At 51.4% G+C, this 16,803-nt stretch overlaps 1 protein-coding gene across 1 annotated transcript in view; it reads left to right on the top strand.

The window, feature by feature from the left end:
- The window catches only part of LOC108864615 (mucin-5AC-like), a 49,243-nt gene that overhangs the window by 12,057 nt on the left and 20,383 nt on the right, over positions 1-16,803 (top strand). Inside the window, exons 2-3 of the mRNA XM_029112319.1 lie at positions 10,669-10,958; positions 13,539-15,143. Coding sequence (XP_028968152.1) covers positions 10,669-10,958; positions 13,539-15,143 — 1,895 coding nt within the window. The remainder of the gene's footprint in view (positions 1-10,668; positions 10,959-13,538; positions 15,144-16,803) is intronic.

Genomic DNA, 16,803 nt, shown 5'->3' with positions numbered 1-16,803 from the left:
GGCCAGCGGCGTCGTCGTCGTTGGTCGACAGCGGCAAGGATAGTAGACTGCACTTCCTGTTGGTTGTACGAAAAGGTTTCCCCGTCTTCTTCTTTTTCTGCGTTTGCCTTCTTGACAGCAGAAGTGCGGGCCATTCGCGAATAAGCGAGCCAGCCAGCCAGCGAAAGCTAGCGAAAAGCTACCCAATGATGATGACAATTTACTTTCGGCCAGCCGGCCGGCCGAGCGCCGGTGCCGCGGCAACGGCTTGGTAATGGGGAATTCCAGAATGCTGCTTCGGTTGTCGGTTTGCTAAATGGTGTCACCGACGAGTCTACGACGTTCACTTCTCACACTTTCGAATATACATTTCGTCGTCGTCCACACATCACTTCGGCCGAAGGTCGCCACTTGCTGAATTATTGGAAGCGTACCTCCTATCGAACCTCGCCTTCTGGACCCGGGGCATGCTGCAATCCCTCCGATCGGCTGGTGTCGCCGGGATCCCGTGCCCGAGTCCCCGAGTGAACCCTTCGATTTTGCTTGAAATCTTTGCGGTGGCTGTTGTTCTTGTTGTTGGACGTCTGCGGAGAAAAGTTATCCAACGTTGTTATGAGCCAACGCAAGCAAACGATGCGACCGATGCCCGAAACGCTTCGCTGCAATCCGCTCTCGTGATGACCCTTAGACTCAAGAGGCCGGAACGAACTTTCATTCCAGACATGGCAGAGTTCGCGCAGATCGTTTTCGCTCGGCGAGCTCCAACTGGGAGGTGGTGAATCAGCGACTGAGTCAACAACCCGGTGGGTCAGAAACTTTCCAATCATCCGCGGTGAATCGCACGATCAATCCTCTGATCGTGCATCGGGACTGCAATTAATATTCTGATCTTCTCGACGGTGAAATTCTTCCGTTAGTCGTGTTTTCGGTGTCTATAGTTTTCGATCGATGTCGAATCCGAGGCGCGCTCCCAGTGCCTACACAAGACGCTGTAGGTCACATGCGGTACCAGAAGCTCGTTCTGCGCATCGATATACTATCGAGGCGGTGAGGAACTTTCGGCTTTGTAGAACGAGTACAGGGGAGATACCCGTTCGATTTCTCGTAATCTACTGATAAGTCGGACTCGTCTCTGACAGCTCCGCGAGGACTTCACTCGTTGACGCACCTCGACAAGAACTCAGTGGAGCATACCGAGCGCTTGAAGTTGCATGGTGGACACCGGCAGTAAATCAGCCGGACAGCGGCATTCCAGCTCACAGAATTGACCAGTAAAGGGAAATAGTTGCTCTTCCGCGCGCGTCACGGCGATGGTGACCGACCGACAGAAGCAGCGTTCGAAGAAGCGAAACAACCGAGGAAGACACGAAATATAAAAACAGAAACATTCGCTACAAGACGGACAGACCCCTAGTTTCCCCGACACAAAGAATCCGTGTGGCCGATGCCAATTCGTCGATTCCGTTTTACAATGGTCAGGCGTCAGGACCTCTCGGCGTGTTTCTTTTTTCCTTCCCCGAACGAGTCGGATTCCAAAGCTTCCAGATTGGAGCTCTTCAAGATGGTGTAAATATTTCTGCAAAATGAAGTCATACCCTTGATCAGCGCGAAGATACTCCCGAAGTAACGGGTCATCATGAGAAGTTTATGAACACTTTATCTTAAACACTCATATATGGCGTTTTTTTCCTTTGCTTTTGAGCTCTGTGCGCAGCTGTGACTGCCCAGTGAGATACTCTGTGTTAGATAACCTACAAGTTAGCGGCAGGGCAGCGGCTGCAGCGTTATGTGAAACGCGCCGGAGCGTTCAGAATCGGGTCACTGCAGTGTCAGAAGGCTTGCTGCGCAGCGGCGGCGGATGAGCAAGACGTCCTTTTCCAGAAAACCTTAACGAGAAAATATAACCGTCATTCCCGAGTCAGCTGAACGGGGCACCGCTGTTCGGATCAGTTCCACAAAGCTAACAATCATCTGTTCTCGAACAGATGATCGAGACAGAACAAGATCTCCCCAGTGCCGTCGTCCGACTTCCCGGCTTCCTGTTCCAGCTCGAACAAATAATTTTCAAAGCCCGAATAATGAAAAAAAAAACAAATATGAAATGTTAGTTGCCGCACGATGATAGTTGTTTGGTTTCCGAACAGTTGTAATTTGAAGAGCCACGAGCGGTTATCCGGAATTCGTTTGTTCGTTCCCCATTTGGAAGCTCGCAAACGGAGATAGTTGCTCGGTTTCGGTGAAGGTTTCCATTCTCCCTCTTCCTTCCCCCCCTCATTACGGAGGATTCGCTTACGAAGGCTATCCGTAGGGGAATGGAGCTTGGGGATGGATCGAATCTCACTCAGCGTGTAAATGAAAGTCTGTCGAGAACTTCCAGTGCCCGGGGAACTGTCGTCGAGACGCGTCACAAAAAACTACCGTGATGGAAAAAGGACGCAATAAATCGGAGTTTCACCGTTCTAAATGCAGCAGTTATTACGTCTGCCAAGAGCACTGGGCAACAGACCAAGGTGGGGTAACGAGAAATGACGGCGCTGATGAACCTGATGACAACGGTGATGTTAATAGAGTCACATGAGGATGTTAATGCAGCAACTTCCGAAATCTGTTTGTCGTCATAGACCATTCGGCTTCGGTGGTCTTCCTCTTAGTTCCCGAAGAGCTTGCCGCGCCGACTGTCGACGAACGGACTGACTGGCTGACCATTCGTTCGTTCGTTCTTCCGTCCGACTGTCTGCCAGTCTATCTGAATTTCCATTTGAAGCGATGAATGAAAGCCTAGCTCGTTCGCTCGCGCGCAGTTTTCACTTGAATCCAGCTCGAAATGAATCTAGACTCAGCGAAGGAAGTGAGCAGCGGCAGCAGTCACAGCAGACGCATCATAAAGAAGCTGAGAGTCACGCGACTCGATGCAATGACTCACGACGGAAGATCCCGTTAGATCGTGCTACGCTGAATCCGTCTTCAACTTAGAAATCTGGATAGCTTCTCCATCGGTGGCCCGTCGCGCCTGATCTTTTTAAAGAAAGATTAGGAGCTCTTGTTCCGATTACTCGATCAGGTCTCAATCGGCTCTGCTTCCGAGGATTCCTACGGATCGTCTTGTCCTATTTCTTCTGGTGATCCTTGGGGTCGATTGGCAGGAGCTTGGAAGATTCACCGACCTTGGCTTTGAGCTTTGCCAGGATATGCGGAGCGCGAGTATTTGAATAGTTCCTTCGAAATCGTGAACAATCCACTTTTCCGTGAATTTTCCCACGCGCCCCCTTCGGAAAATCCGACCGCGACCGCCGTTGACTTCCCGCTGCGGTGCCAGAAATATTCAATCCGTCCGGCCTTTGTTTAGGAGCTGCTGTTAGCACTCGGTAATTAGCAGCTGAGCAGAAGAAAATATCCCGTGTGAGGGACCGGCTGCGTACGAGCCGTAAAATGAATTCGTTACATGAGCCAAAGCCAACTTGCGTATAGCTTCCGAAATGCTCGAGACTCGACCAAGCGATCGGAGCCTTGCCTCTGGACAACGCACAATGAGAACTTGTGGGAACGTCCCCTACATTTCCATCCGTGGAACAATGAGTTCGTAGTCGGCTAGTACGCTCAACATGTCAACGATGAAGAACTCGGACCTCGAACAGCTTAGTCCGTCATCCAGTTTGAAGACTAGCCGAAGACGGGCCTGTTCCAGCAGAGACGCACGATTCGGGGGGCTGGAGAAATTCTGCTTCCTGCCGATTGCGGAACCTAAGTGAAGCATCCCTGACAAATCGGCAGCGTTCTCGCTTATCTGGAGCCTCCCGCGTCGGGAGCTGCGCTTTGACGATTCGTAATCACCCACGAACCGATTTTGAAGAACTGCCGTCAGCGGGAATCTTCGTTCATATAATGGAATCCACCTTATCTCCTGTCGAAACACTGATCCTGTCGATCTCTCACTTTGACACATGTTTGCATGGCCGGACGGCGCAAATTCGTCGAGACGGAGAACGGCGCGCCGAAACAAACCGGCGGGAATGAGGTTTTTGGAGGGAGAAAGGAAAAACAAAAAGAGTCCGCAACAGCACCCCTGACTCACCGAGCAATTTTCTCCTCGGAGCCGCCGGACGGCGATTGTCGCGGCGGAACAATGACGACTGACGACTGACAGTTTCTCGATAAACAATTTTCCTCCGGATGAACATTTGTCCGATTTGAACATTCCGTCTCCGAAACAAACTGAACAAATGGGGTAAGCGTCTTCAGCGATTTCCCAGCTACACCGCATCATTTTTTTTGCCTCAGGACTCGCATCGCTCAGAAGCCGAAATATCCGAAAAGGGATGAGAAAAAATGCAGAAGGTGACCAGATTCTGAATGGCGAATTTGACGACGCTTAGCGTGATCCGATTGACTTCCGCGCTCAACGAGGGAAGCCCACGGTAGTCTTTTGATGACGCGCATTAGTGAATCTGCTGCTGCCAGAGCAGCACCAACAGCAGCAGCAGCTTCAACAGCAGCAGCAGCTCGAACAGGGCAGCAGTGGGGACAACGGCGACGATGTGACCAGTCCGAGGAAATAAGAGAACATGCGACTCAGAGCGAAGCATCTTCGGCTGTGTCCACGAATTGTGTGAACACGTTGCGCAACGGTGGCGGCAACTAAAACGGTAAACTTCGTAAGAGTCTCATTGTCTCGCAGCTGGTGCGCCCGCGCGAGCAGTGAATGAGTGGATGAGTTCCAGTGGTTCTGATGTGAATACTCGGCGAGCAACCATGGTCACTTGTCGTAATTTTCAAGAAAATTCCTTTTTGGCGACGTTCTTGTGTGTTCGTGCCTCAACGTGTCTCTGCGCATTCGCTCTGCCAGCCGTGAAATCGATCCACATTCCCGGAGAGACCCAGCCTTTCTGGGGGGGAGCATTAGGATTTCTTTCCGTTTGTTGATATTCCTCTTTTGTCGCTTCAGCCGCTGCAGCTAAAGCAGCTGGAGCGGAATGAGGATTTCGGGATTTCTCGGTCCCCTGGCGATGATTCAATCCAGTATTTATCGAGCCCAAACTCGCGTGTGCGATTATGCTTTTCGCACGCCCGCGATTTTTCCCCTCGGGATTCTTCCGGTGATCAAATCGTTCCCGGCGCGGAGTGTCATCAGTTGCGTCAGCCGTTGCCAGTTCCCTGGCGAGTACGTGATCGTCGCTTGGAATCATTGATTCGTTCTTCAAATCGACATCAGCCCCCTCCTCATCATTCAGTCTCATCTCGACTCCCGGAGTCATGCTTTCTGAGCTCAACCAAGTGGAATTCGATGAGCATTCAAGCATCAGGGACGTTTCGACGACGGGTCTCTCTCTTCGGCTGCTCACGACAAGACAGCCTGCCGTCAGCACTGCAACGAATCACGCGAGCCCGACAAGCGAGACACTTAGGGATACTCACCCCTGGACTCACGGTAACGAACGATGATAGTTTGCCGGTCGAATGGAAGAGTAGACAAGAGAACGGTGGGATAACCCCAGGGCACAAGTCGTCGCGAGTCAGAGCGCGGGAAAGAGGGAGCGAAGGAGGAAAAACTCCTGGAAGACAGGGGCGGAAGTTCAAGTCTGGAGGCAAAACTTTTCCCGTTTCGTTGTTGGCTCATTGTCAAAAACGGCATTTCTTACTCTCAGCACTTTTGTTCGTGGTCTTCGTCATCGTAAATTCTGCTGATGCTGCAGGTGGCGGTTGAGTTATTGTATTCGGTGGATCGTCGGTTCCGAAGTAAACTTGGGGAAAAGTGAAAGTGCGAACAGTGGAATATTTTGCAAATTCTTCTCCGCTGTCGTGTTCCCGGGGGAATCTCAGGCGATATGTCCCTCGGAAATCTCCGCCAAGATCGTTTGATTTCCCCACCACTCGACGGAGCTTCCCGGAGGCAATTCCCAAGAAGTTCACTATCGACGCTGTTTTTATCTCTGTCACTCCATGGAAAAATTTGTCAACGGTCATCTATGCTTCTCATGGATGCCTGAATGTTCCTTTCCGTAATTCAGCCGTTCGATACGGACGCTTGCCGGTCATCTTGGGTACCTTCGCCGTCGATGCTCGACCGAACGGCTTCCTCCAATGCTGCTCGACGTCTGTCTTGTGAACGGTGGAATGGAACGCAGAAAATTATTCATGAAAGATTAAAGCGATCTGCCCTCATTCTGAGACGTTCAGAGAATTCCAGAAGGTTCATCGTGGTCCGATCCGCGCGCATGTATCGTCTTTCATGAATGGTTGAAGATACATCGTCCACAGAGCTACGCTGCGTTCGTATGCCAATTCAGACACAGCTCCACCCTAGAATATCAACTGTTCGAAATGCACAAGGGCCTGTCTGCCGCTCGGCTTCTGCAGACGTCAATGTGGGAATATCTGTATGAAGGATGAGAGCTAACGATTCCTCGAGTGGGATTCTCCATCCATTGGGATCGTCCGCGGCAGCTGCATTTACTTTGCGAGGCGTCCTCCCAAACGGGTTCCGTCTCTTAATCTGGGGGGGCTCGCGGTTCTATGAAACGCTGCCTCCGAAATTCCAACTCCTCGGGCTCGTCAGAGTTTCGAGTCGAGCCTCTCGGCGTGCGGAACCGCAGGAAGACGTCCCTCGAGACCTCGAAGACCGAAGCTGTTCGGTTTTAGCGGCATCGGATTCCCAGTTCCGTAGGTCTGTCGGTCGCTCGTGCCGTCGGTCGGTTGCTCGTTCTTTCCGACGGACGGTCGGTTAGTCAGTTAGTCAGTCAGTCAGCCAAGCAGCAGTTGCCACCGTCGGCGTCGACGTTGACTGGGCCGCCTCCGATCTTTTTCTGCTACTACGGTTTGTTCAATTTTTGAATGGTCTTGATTCATTCTCCTCTCGTTTTCCGGGGCCGCTGACTCGCTTCAGAAGCTGAAACTGGCGAAATCATCGACGTGGAAAATCTTCGTTCGAGCGTCTGTTCTTCTTCGCGTTCCTCCTTTTTGTCGAATTGATGTTCACAATCATTAAAAATCACTGTTTCACTCTTTCGCGGAATTCTCTTGTTGAAGCTTTGCCGCCGCAAGAACCACTACTACTAAAGTGGAGAATACGAAACATTTAACGACGCCCTTCTTTCCAATCGCGCGGCTCTTCCCGGCTTGTTCTCCACACTTCCCATGCGAATTTCGGGAAAACTAACAAACGAAGACACCGCGCCGCCCGCGCTGCCAGTCCCATTCGTCATCCTGACATCTTGCCGGGAGTCCTCAATAGAAAAATTCCTCGATCGGGAGGGGAAATGGGAGAGTTTGTATAAAAACCTACCACGCTAGAAGCAACACTTATCCATACACTCAAGCATTTTTCCGGAGCATCGGGTGAAATAAGGAAGCCCGGATCGCTAGGACTATCGTTGTTCCGTGATTCAAGTTTTCCCGAATCGGGGCCTTCAGTTGGACTTGAAATCGGTATGCAAGCGAGTCTGAGACAACGGGATCTCGTAAAAACGGTCACCGCCGCAACGAATTCATTGTATTATGTGCTGGGGATCCTCTGAATCGCCCTCTGACACTGGGAGGATCAGAATTCGCCGGGCGAAGACAGGCTGAAATCAGAAATGCCAAGGTGTAGTGACACGGCACCAGACGGCATTGGTTCCTGAGGTTTCATAGCTGCGCGCTTGGAAGTCCTTCCATGATTCCTCTAAAAATACCTGCTATCCCCGATTACGTAGTTCCAGGTTTTCGAAGTGTAAAGCAGATTTTTACTCAAATGTTCACCGGAGTCGAGAAACTTGCTCGTCTGATGATCAAGCAAACAAATCATTAGTGAATGTTTTTTCTTTCGTTGGTCTCCGAGCTCCGTCGAAGCGGGGTCGCAACACATGTTTTTTTATTCGAAATTCGTCGATTTTTTCCTATTCCCTCTCAGGGAAGCTTGCTATGTCCGCTAGATTCACAAACGTCTTCGTGGGATTTCAATCTACCCATTTCATTGATTTCTCAGGCCCTAAATGCACTTCAATACGACCGGTGACCTTGGTCAGTGAATTTTGTTTCTTCCTCACCCGCCATGACTGTCAACGAACACACGATGTCGTCTTGTAATTCTCGCTGAAAAGGTGCCCGCTGGCCGGATTGTGGCATCTTTTCGAAGGACGACCCCAGTAGTGGGGAAATCGCGTTTGAAAGCTGCAGAAACACTGCAGCCGATCGTCACGTAGACGACAAGGATACGACGCTCGTTCATTTGGAAAAACGGCGGACCTACGTACGCGCATCCATCCGAAAGGCCCAGATAGGGCATTCGGCAGAGGTGAAATCCCAGCTGGGCTATTCATTAACTCAGACGGTCATTCTGTCGGATATTCTGCGCGCTGCGGGATTGCTGCGGGAATCTTCATAGTCTTTCTATACGCAAGCTCTTCGTAGAAAGCCGATCTGAGGGGCTGAAGGCAGGCTGCGTGTAGAAACGAATTCAAAAGATCGCTTACCCTCCGGTCGTCAGCTTCATAGAACTCGCCCCGAAGTTGCGCGGCGGGTTTTCTGCGGGTACTCTGGAAATGAGGTGGGCGAAACAGTCGAGAAGTTGCCAAATAATACAGAGCTAAATTCAACGAAAAGTTGGAATTTGCATTTTCGCTCCTGCCAGACGAGCTGGTTCTTTCTTTCAACTGTGTTTTCTCACGAGCACAATAGTCTGGGGGCGAAACTGAATCGGTCCTAGAGAGTGCGTACCACATCCGACCGACTGAGGATCGCCGTCACCACTCGACAAAAGTTGTCGACGTTCATTTATTGGCGGTAACCGATCATGGGCGTCCTATCGAACACGCTGGGCGTATCAAGCCGTACGTGTTCCTGGACGGTATCTCCCGTGTCAGTGGGATCGAGAGCTTTGTAATCATCTCAATCGGAAGGGACGAAGCAGACGAATACCTATCTCGAGCCTCAAATGAGCAAACAGACGCTCGGACTCCAGACACATTAGTGATGTAGAAACTTCAAAATGTTGGAAAACACTAACAAGAGCGCAAAAAGCTTGCTTCATGAGGGCGCAACATCGGGTTGCAACATGTCAAAACATAGCGGCGGGTAGAGTCGCAACAAACCTCCACGCATCAGAATTGTTTGTTCCCGATATTAGTCCGCCCTGAGAGCGATTTCTACAGGGTTGGCCGCCAAGCCTTCAGAGTCCCCCCAAATGAGAATCAGCAGGGAAGTTCGACATGCAAGCGCGCCCGACTGGTGCCCGGAATGGTCGCCCTGGTCGTCAATTGCAAGAAGCCGAAATCAAGGGTCAGTCGGATGCAATGTGGAAATTATTTTTTGGGGTGAGGCGCAGCCAGATGCGAAACGGTGATTTCTCTATTTATCTCCAGTTTTAATGTGCCAGTCGATTTCAGACTGCTCACACGCATTGAGGGGTGCCGATACACCAGCCGTCGAGCGATAGGCGTCGCGTGGTGCTGGTCGACGACGGCGGCGGTGCTAGCAATGATACAATAATGCAGCATGGGATAACAATATCAAAACGAAACCTAGAAAAAATCCTCCCACTTGCAAAAAGTGGCCGGGGCTCACGCCCAACCGCCCGACGTTGCCAACTACACTGATTCCGACAGCAAGTGGAGAGAAAAATTGTGGAAAAAAAAAACGCTCCTTCTGCATCTCAATCTGCCAGATCTGTCTCATCCCCGACTCCTATCCAGATGGGGAGCTTTGGCAATCGTCTTTGTATGTCTGCTTCAGATATAGTCGACAGCGAGTTGAGGAGACCCTAGACCCTTCTTGTCTGGGAAGGATTTTTCTGACTTATTCCACCAGCGGGAGCTGTGCGCGGAGGGACCCGACCGCCCGCAGTATGGAATCCTTGTAACTTCATCTACACCGATAGAGGGCTCGCCGGTCCTTCCTTCAATTAGCTTGCTGGTTGTTCAGAGGAGTGCGCGAACGATTACGTACGAAGCCCGCATTACGTGCTCGGGAAAAAAGCGGTGAGAGATATCTGCCACCACAACCCCCGTATTCATAACGCACCCTCAAAAAGGTGTGCGCCGCGTGTCTGAAGAAAAGTGCTGCATAGTCCGTCTGGCACCCTGAGTCTCTTCTTGGGATGGTCGCCATTGGACAGCGTGGAGCCGACCAATCGGACAGCGAGGTGTCAGTGTTGTTGCCAAAGTATTTGATTTTTGATGGGCACCTTTGTATGACCGAAACCTTGAACATCTCAACGTCAGCTCACTGTCTTCGGCTCTCAATTTGGCTCCTAGAGCGGGCGATACTTGTAAGCACAGCTGTAGTGGAGCCGAGAGAAAGGAAGGGAATGACAGCGACGTTAAACGTCGGAAGTGTTTTCGCGTCGATGTCTTAGCGATTCTTCTCAAAACATCTTAACTCCATGGAGAGATGATGCGGAGAAAGGAAGGAGGGGTGACACACTGTTTCGACAACGTCTTTGTCATTCTGTGTTTCAACACCTTTACGCAACATTCAATCAAGGAGCGTTCTTCTTCTCATTTTCACGCTGACTTGAGCTCTATTTACAAAAAAACGCGACCCGTCCAAAATCTGTGGCGCGCGCGAAGCCTCCAAGATGACGCGGCACAAAACTGCCTGATGTCTCATTTCTTCTCTTACCGGGAAAACCTGCACAGCTCAGAATCCGCAATGGGTCGAGACTTTAACGAATATGATCGAATTTTTGAAACTAAGCTCGATTCTCTCCTGTTCCAGCGTCCGCATTGGAAGCGAACTCAACGCAGCACCCGTTCACGTTGAGCACATTCGTTGTTCCGGCCTCGACGTCACCGGCTCCAGAGGCGAGCTCAAGTCATCAAGCTGTTTTTCCGCTTTCGTCAGACGCAGTGACCGAGGAGGTCCTCCAGGATGACATGGTCAATCCAGTCGAAGCCGTTGTCACAAAGCGACCGACGAGAAGGCCCATGCCGGTTTTGTATCGGCACGGAAAAATCCTGGAAACTTCTCGTCGTGTCAGCCAGGAATCGATGGGGAGCTTTCCGAAGGTAAGAACTCTCTGACTCGACTAGGCGAGTCAGCTGCTGCATCGCATTCTGACTGCGTCGCGTCGTATTCTGCAATTCAAACCTAAGGGTCAACAATAGATTATATTTCCGGAACAATCAGACATGTCACTCCTCCCTGAATTTAAATTACTCGGGATGCGTTTGATCGATCCCTGGAAGACTTCGCATGGCCGCATCTTCGAGCAGCTCTCAGCTCCATCAGATAGCGGTAGCATGATGGCTTCGAAACGACACCTCAAATCTTTCACCGAAGATTTCCCCTAGGCTATAAACAGTTGGGGCTTCCCTTAGCCCCCACTGTTTAAAGCTTTGTATTTCACAAATCACGCGCGCGCTTAAACGGCATAAAAACAAAGCCGTTTTTACCCCTCATTCATTGAACTTTTTTTCGTGGATGTTGGAATCCGAATGGGGAACTCTACCACGACGACCCGTCGATGGTGGCAAAAGCCGTTACGACGTTCGTCTGCCTGAGTGACGCGACAGGAAACATTACGCTGTTTACTAATCTCGAAACGTTTGCCATTTCCCAATAAGATCCAAAGAAAACTCTCACTCCTCGAAAATATTCATTGTTCATTCTCTCCCCCGAAGAGTTACATGTTTACGAAACGATGTTTGGAAGTTGAAAATATTTTTCCGCCACCTAGGCCGTGTCCGACGGCTCAATCGATCCCTCACGTTATACACGCGCAGCTCGTTGAAGAACTTCCGCCCCGACGAGCGTTCTCAGAGGATTCTCAAAAGAAGCCTGTCCGTCGGTCAGTTGCCGCGGGAATTCCTGAAGGATGAACGCGACGATGTTCTCTCTTCAGGACTTCAGGCCCCTGCGATTGATCGGTGCGGAAGCTTCCTCAGTGAGTGCGCGACATTCAAAAAATGAATCAGTCAAAATAAATGCGAAGATCACGCAGCCGAGGGGATGCAGCAAAGGAACAATCCCGCTGTAAAAAGTCGATCGATCAGGCCCACACGCGACTAAGTGATTTATTAGACAATGAATACGATAGATAGTAATCAAACGATATACATACCTACTTTGCATGACCCTTCGCTTTCGATTTTCTCACACGCGATCCTCTTCCGCGGGTCCATCGAGTTCTGCCCGTCATTTAATGTGATGGATGGGAAATCACTAACCATGTCAGAACTGCGTTCTGCGATTCATGATTCAATCGCGGCAGCTCAGATCCAGCAGTGACTCTAGCGAACTCATTCAAATGCGCAGACTCTTCGAATTCAGGAAGGAGCCTCCCATTTTCAGCGAGTTTCCTGTTCCATTCCCCTCTCCTTCACTAATTATTCCCAGTGATAGAATTCGACCGACCTGACAGCTATCTCACTTCCGAGCTCCTCGCGACGGGCTCCGTCGCTCCGCTGCAATCTCATTGTTCGAAAGGGGACTGGAAATTTATTGCCATGCGCCACACGCGAATGCCGGAAATCAGTGTTTGATCGGCTGCGCCTCGTTTTCGCCGCTGCTCTGCTTCGTGAAATTTCTTTCCCGATTCCCCCCTACTCCATCGATGGCTTATCTGAGTCGACGTGGAGAATCAAGAATTTCCAGGTCACCGGGGAAAAACTAAGAAACAAAATGGTCACTTCTCTGAGCATTGAGTCATTCTTTCATTCCGTTTGTTCGTTCGTTCCTCCATTCATTGGTATTCATTGAACATCGGCATTCGGCAAGCTGAATACATAATAGAATAGCTTGAATTCCCGAATTCTCTTTGCTTGTTATTTCTAGACGTTTTTCCGCCCGTTCGGATTCCCCTTCATTCTTTCTCCCCTTTCAAGAAAAAAAATTTCCATTCCTCTCCTCGGCTTGGAGCGCAAGCCAGACGCGGAAAGTGGCCGAACTTCGGACGAGCCAGACGGTAGCTATCCAGTCTGTGCGCCAAAGTGCTCTTGCTTTCCCCCGTTGTCGTTGTTTTCCACAATGCGGGCACGCAGCCGGCAAACACTTCGCTTGTTCTCGTTGTCTCAACTCGGGCCGGCGATCTGAGCGGATTCTCGCTCGCTTGCCCGTTGTCTCCGCGCCGCGCTCTTGAAGGGGCTACCGCATCCGAACTCCGTTCCACGGCAGTGCCTGCGGACGAATAGGAATACCTGCGGACGAGCAAACCTTAGCCGAAGACACAAATAAATACATGCAAACATATACTACAGGAACATCAGATAACGTAACGCACGCGCCAGCCGGATACGAAGGCAGGGCCCCGCTCGTGGTCGTCGAACGTGGGTCGACTCGCGGATTTTCGTCGATTTGACCGACGAGCGTCGTCCATCGTAGTCTAGTGTGTGTGGACAGATTCATTCACGAATACTTCAATATCGACCGGAAGCTCTTCCGGGGTTCAACACTCGACGCCGGCCAATTCCGAACGCGCAAGCAGAGACGCGCGATCCATTACGCTGGACAGACCACTGAAGCCTCTTTGATCGTCGAACGAATCCATGGGCTGTGAATAATAGTCGGCTTGGGCAAATACTCCGGAATAACCTAGTTTGCTCATCCACTTACGTTCGATTGAAACCGTTTCCTTCTGCTCTTCGCAGGTACAACCGCTACGTCCGCATCGGCTTGGGCTCTATCCGACCGAGCTGGGACCCGTGTTCGAAGCGCCGAGCTCTCAGACGGAGGACCCGAGTCCCGTCCTGCCCTCGTCGTCGCTCATGGAGACCTTCATGGCTTTCGAAGCGGAATCCAGCGCTCCGCCGGCAGCCGCCTCCACGTCGAGCACCGTCGACCCAAAAGACGTCCGGCCCACCCGAACCGTATCGACGCCCTTGGTAATAACCGAGGCGAAGATGGCCAAAGTTCAAAGCGTAGACTCGGGCAAAATCGACAAAACCGTCACTCTTCTCGGGTTTGTCGACTTCACGACGTCGCTATCTGGAACAAAAATCATCTTCAAACCAAGCGCTACGAGACGGCCAGAATCACCTCAGGAACAGGTGCCCATCGTGAAGCCGTCATCGACGTCATCATCGTCGACGTCCTCGTCGTCCCCAAACTTCGACCATCTGTTCAAGAAGTCGAAGGTGCAGGAGATCAAATCCTCGAAAGCCTCTCTGTCCAGGAAGTTCCCTTTCAGAACGACGTTACGTTCATCTTCCGTACAACCGTCTCAGACTCAGAGCCGGAGCGAAAAGTACAAGACCGGCTTGGTGAGGTCTAAGACCGGCACCACCGTGAGAGACGGTGTCACAACCGAGTTCACGACGTTGATTTACGGAACTTTCATCCAAGGCAGTTACGCCCACATCATTCGGAGCACGTCGTCGATCTACGCAACTCCGACCATGCAGAACCCTGGGGTTTCGATGACGACCATGGTCGGTTCCGAGACTTCCGTAGCTCCCGTGGGCCGACCTCTTTCGTTTCCTGAAACGAACGGAGACTCGGAGCTCCAAAACTCCGACAGTGTCGTGACATTCGGCAAGAGTTCGAGCGTCGTCCCCAGCGCTGTGATCATAACAGAGGGCTTCATTCTGCCCAGCGAAGCCGAGGTCGCCTCAATTCGGCCGACCTCGACCGTTGCGTCGAGAGACTCGACTGTGAAGATCGGCCACGACTCATCCGCCATGCAGAAGATTTTCCAGAACGAACTCGACTCGTCGATGAAACCTCCAGCGTCCTCATCGTCGCAGTCGTCGTCGAGCGATGCCGATCTGGACAGCATGTTGTTGGCCGATCCCTCGGGATCGTCGATGACTTCGATCCAGTACGTCACGCCAAAACGCGTGGATTCCTCGAGTATCGAGCCTACATCTGTCACGCTCTACACAACGTACACCCATTTCACAACGATGTACAACAGTGGCTCGGCGAGCGTTTTCAGTAATCACGAAATAGTTTCAAATGTCCACACCATGATGCTGCCCAAGGCAGTGTCTGAACCTGTCAACGAACCGAGCCAAGAAGCGACTAGTGAAAGCATGCGACACATGATATTGATCGTATCGCCCACGCAAAGTCGTGCACCCGAATCCGCGTCGGATACTCCCGGCTCCGCCGAAGCCGAATCGACCCCGTCGCTCCAGGCTTCGGACTCGATCGCTGAGACCCCTGCACTCAGCAGCTCCTACGACCTGACAACGTACACCTACTACACGACGTTCATCAAGAAGGGGAAAACCTCGATAACTAGTCGAACTTCGGTGAGTACTCGCCTTCTGAGTTTCCTTTGTCTGCACATTTTCCTCCGCGCAACAATTCTTTGCCGATGACGTTCATTGATCGGGTTCGATCGCATCGAGTGTTTAGGAGCAGGCCGCCGAGGGGTTCTTGTATTTTTGTTGGTGTTGTCGTATGTGAGGCAGGCATCGTCTTGATTTCTGCCACGCTGCTGTCCTTGCCATCCGTATTGCATGCTTCTCTGGTGGGGTTAAGTGCTTTGTGTAATCGCCAGCCATAAGCTGTGTGTATGAAGTGATGGTGGTAGAATAACATGCTCGCTTCTGCGACGTAGAGCTCAGACTGCCAGTTCCACCTTTTCTGCTGTTGCTACCGTTAGATTCTTGCTTCACTCGAGTTTCACTTTGTTGATGGCCCACTTTGTCATCGCTGCTGCCCTGTTACGTGACATTTTCTTCCCTGAATGTCATTCGAGCAGCTGAACGCCTGGCCCTCAGAAGGATTGTGTGAGCGGCAAGCTGGTCCGCCTGTCCCTTTGCCCGCCCTTTCGTTTTTCTTTTTTGTGGGCGCCGACTTCCCGTTGACAGATAATAAGCTTAGCTACAGTGAGCGGAGAGAGAACTTAACACTCGGTCCCCCGATATCTCTCGTCCCAAGAAGCCCGCAGAATCGGCGAGGACGACCGGCAGCGAGCTCAACAGGTTCATTTCCATCAAAAGTGGCGAACGTTTGCTGCTCGTAGAGCCGGGATCTGTCCCGCGTGCACGGCGAGTTTCAGCTGAGAAATCGCTCGCCACTCCCAAGCTTCATCATTTGCTACATCGGAACCGAATACTCGTTTTTCTCGTGCGCTTAAATTCGGAGGGAAACGAGTCACCAGACGTTCGATTCGACTATAGCTGGGGGTTCTTGCAGTTGAAGTTTAGCTCATCGAAGAACGCCTCTGATGGGATGATGAGGTCCGGGACCAGGATACTTCGCATGTGCGGTCTCCGCGGCGTGATCATTTTACTGGGATAATTCGGCACGTTGAGCATGGGAGTCGGGGAGCGCCCGAGGCAGCTCGCACGCGAATCACGAAGCGAAATTATTCCGCTCATTCCCAACTTCGACTCTGTTGCTCCGTTAGTTTTGCCCTCTCGGGTCAGAGATAGCACGACCACTTGGGTGGCTTCCTTGCGTGAGGTCCTTCGACGTGTGTTCGGAACCGCCCCATATACGATCTGGCCCACTCCGTCAGTCGTTAATACACACAACACTCTGACGATCGTCGTCCGAGTGTCTCTGCGCTGATTATTTTTGCGGCCATCCTGATTATTGTTTCGTTCGGCCAGTTCGCCGGGAACCTTGACGTCGTCGCCCTCTTGCTGACATCGGGTGCCCTTTGATGCAATGCAATTGCCAGCCAGAAGTCATTAGTCATTACTTATCCTTTTTGTCTAACATGAAAATAATTTTTTGACTCGGCTTTCCTGCGAGCTCCCGTCTCGACAAGAGCCTACGACGACGATCTCGCTGAGGCCTGCGCTCTCCGTGTAATTTATTGTCCTAGTGTGCTTCCGCCGTATAGCCTGCACCCTAACTTGGTCTGAGTCGGATTTCCTACACGTAAACCGCGGGAATCGCACGGTCAACCGCACAGATATTCGAATCCCTCGGTACAACAGCTCCGCGATCATGCAG

This window comes from Galendromus occidentalis, unplaced genomic scaffold, assembly GCF_000255335.2.
Source record: "Galendromus occidentalis unplaced genomic scaffold, Mocc_1.1 scf7180000077494, whole genome shotgun sequence".
Lineage (NCBI taxonomy): Eukaryota > Metazoa > Arthropoda > Arachnida > Mesostigmata > Phytoseiidae > Galendromus > Galendromus occidentalis.
This window is presented reverse-complemented; position numbering and strand designations above follow the sequence as displayed.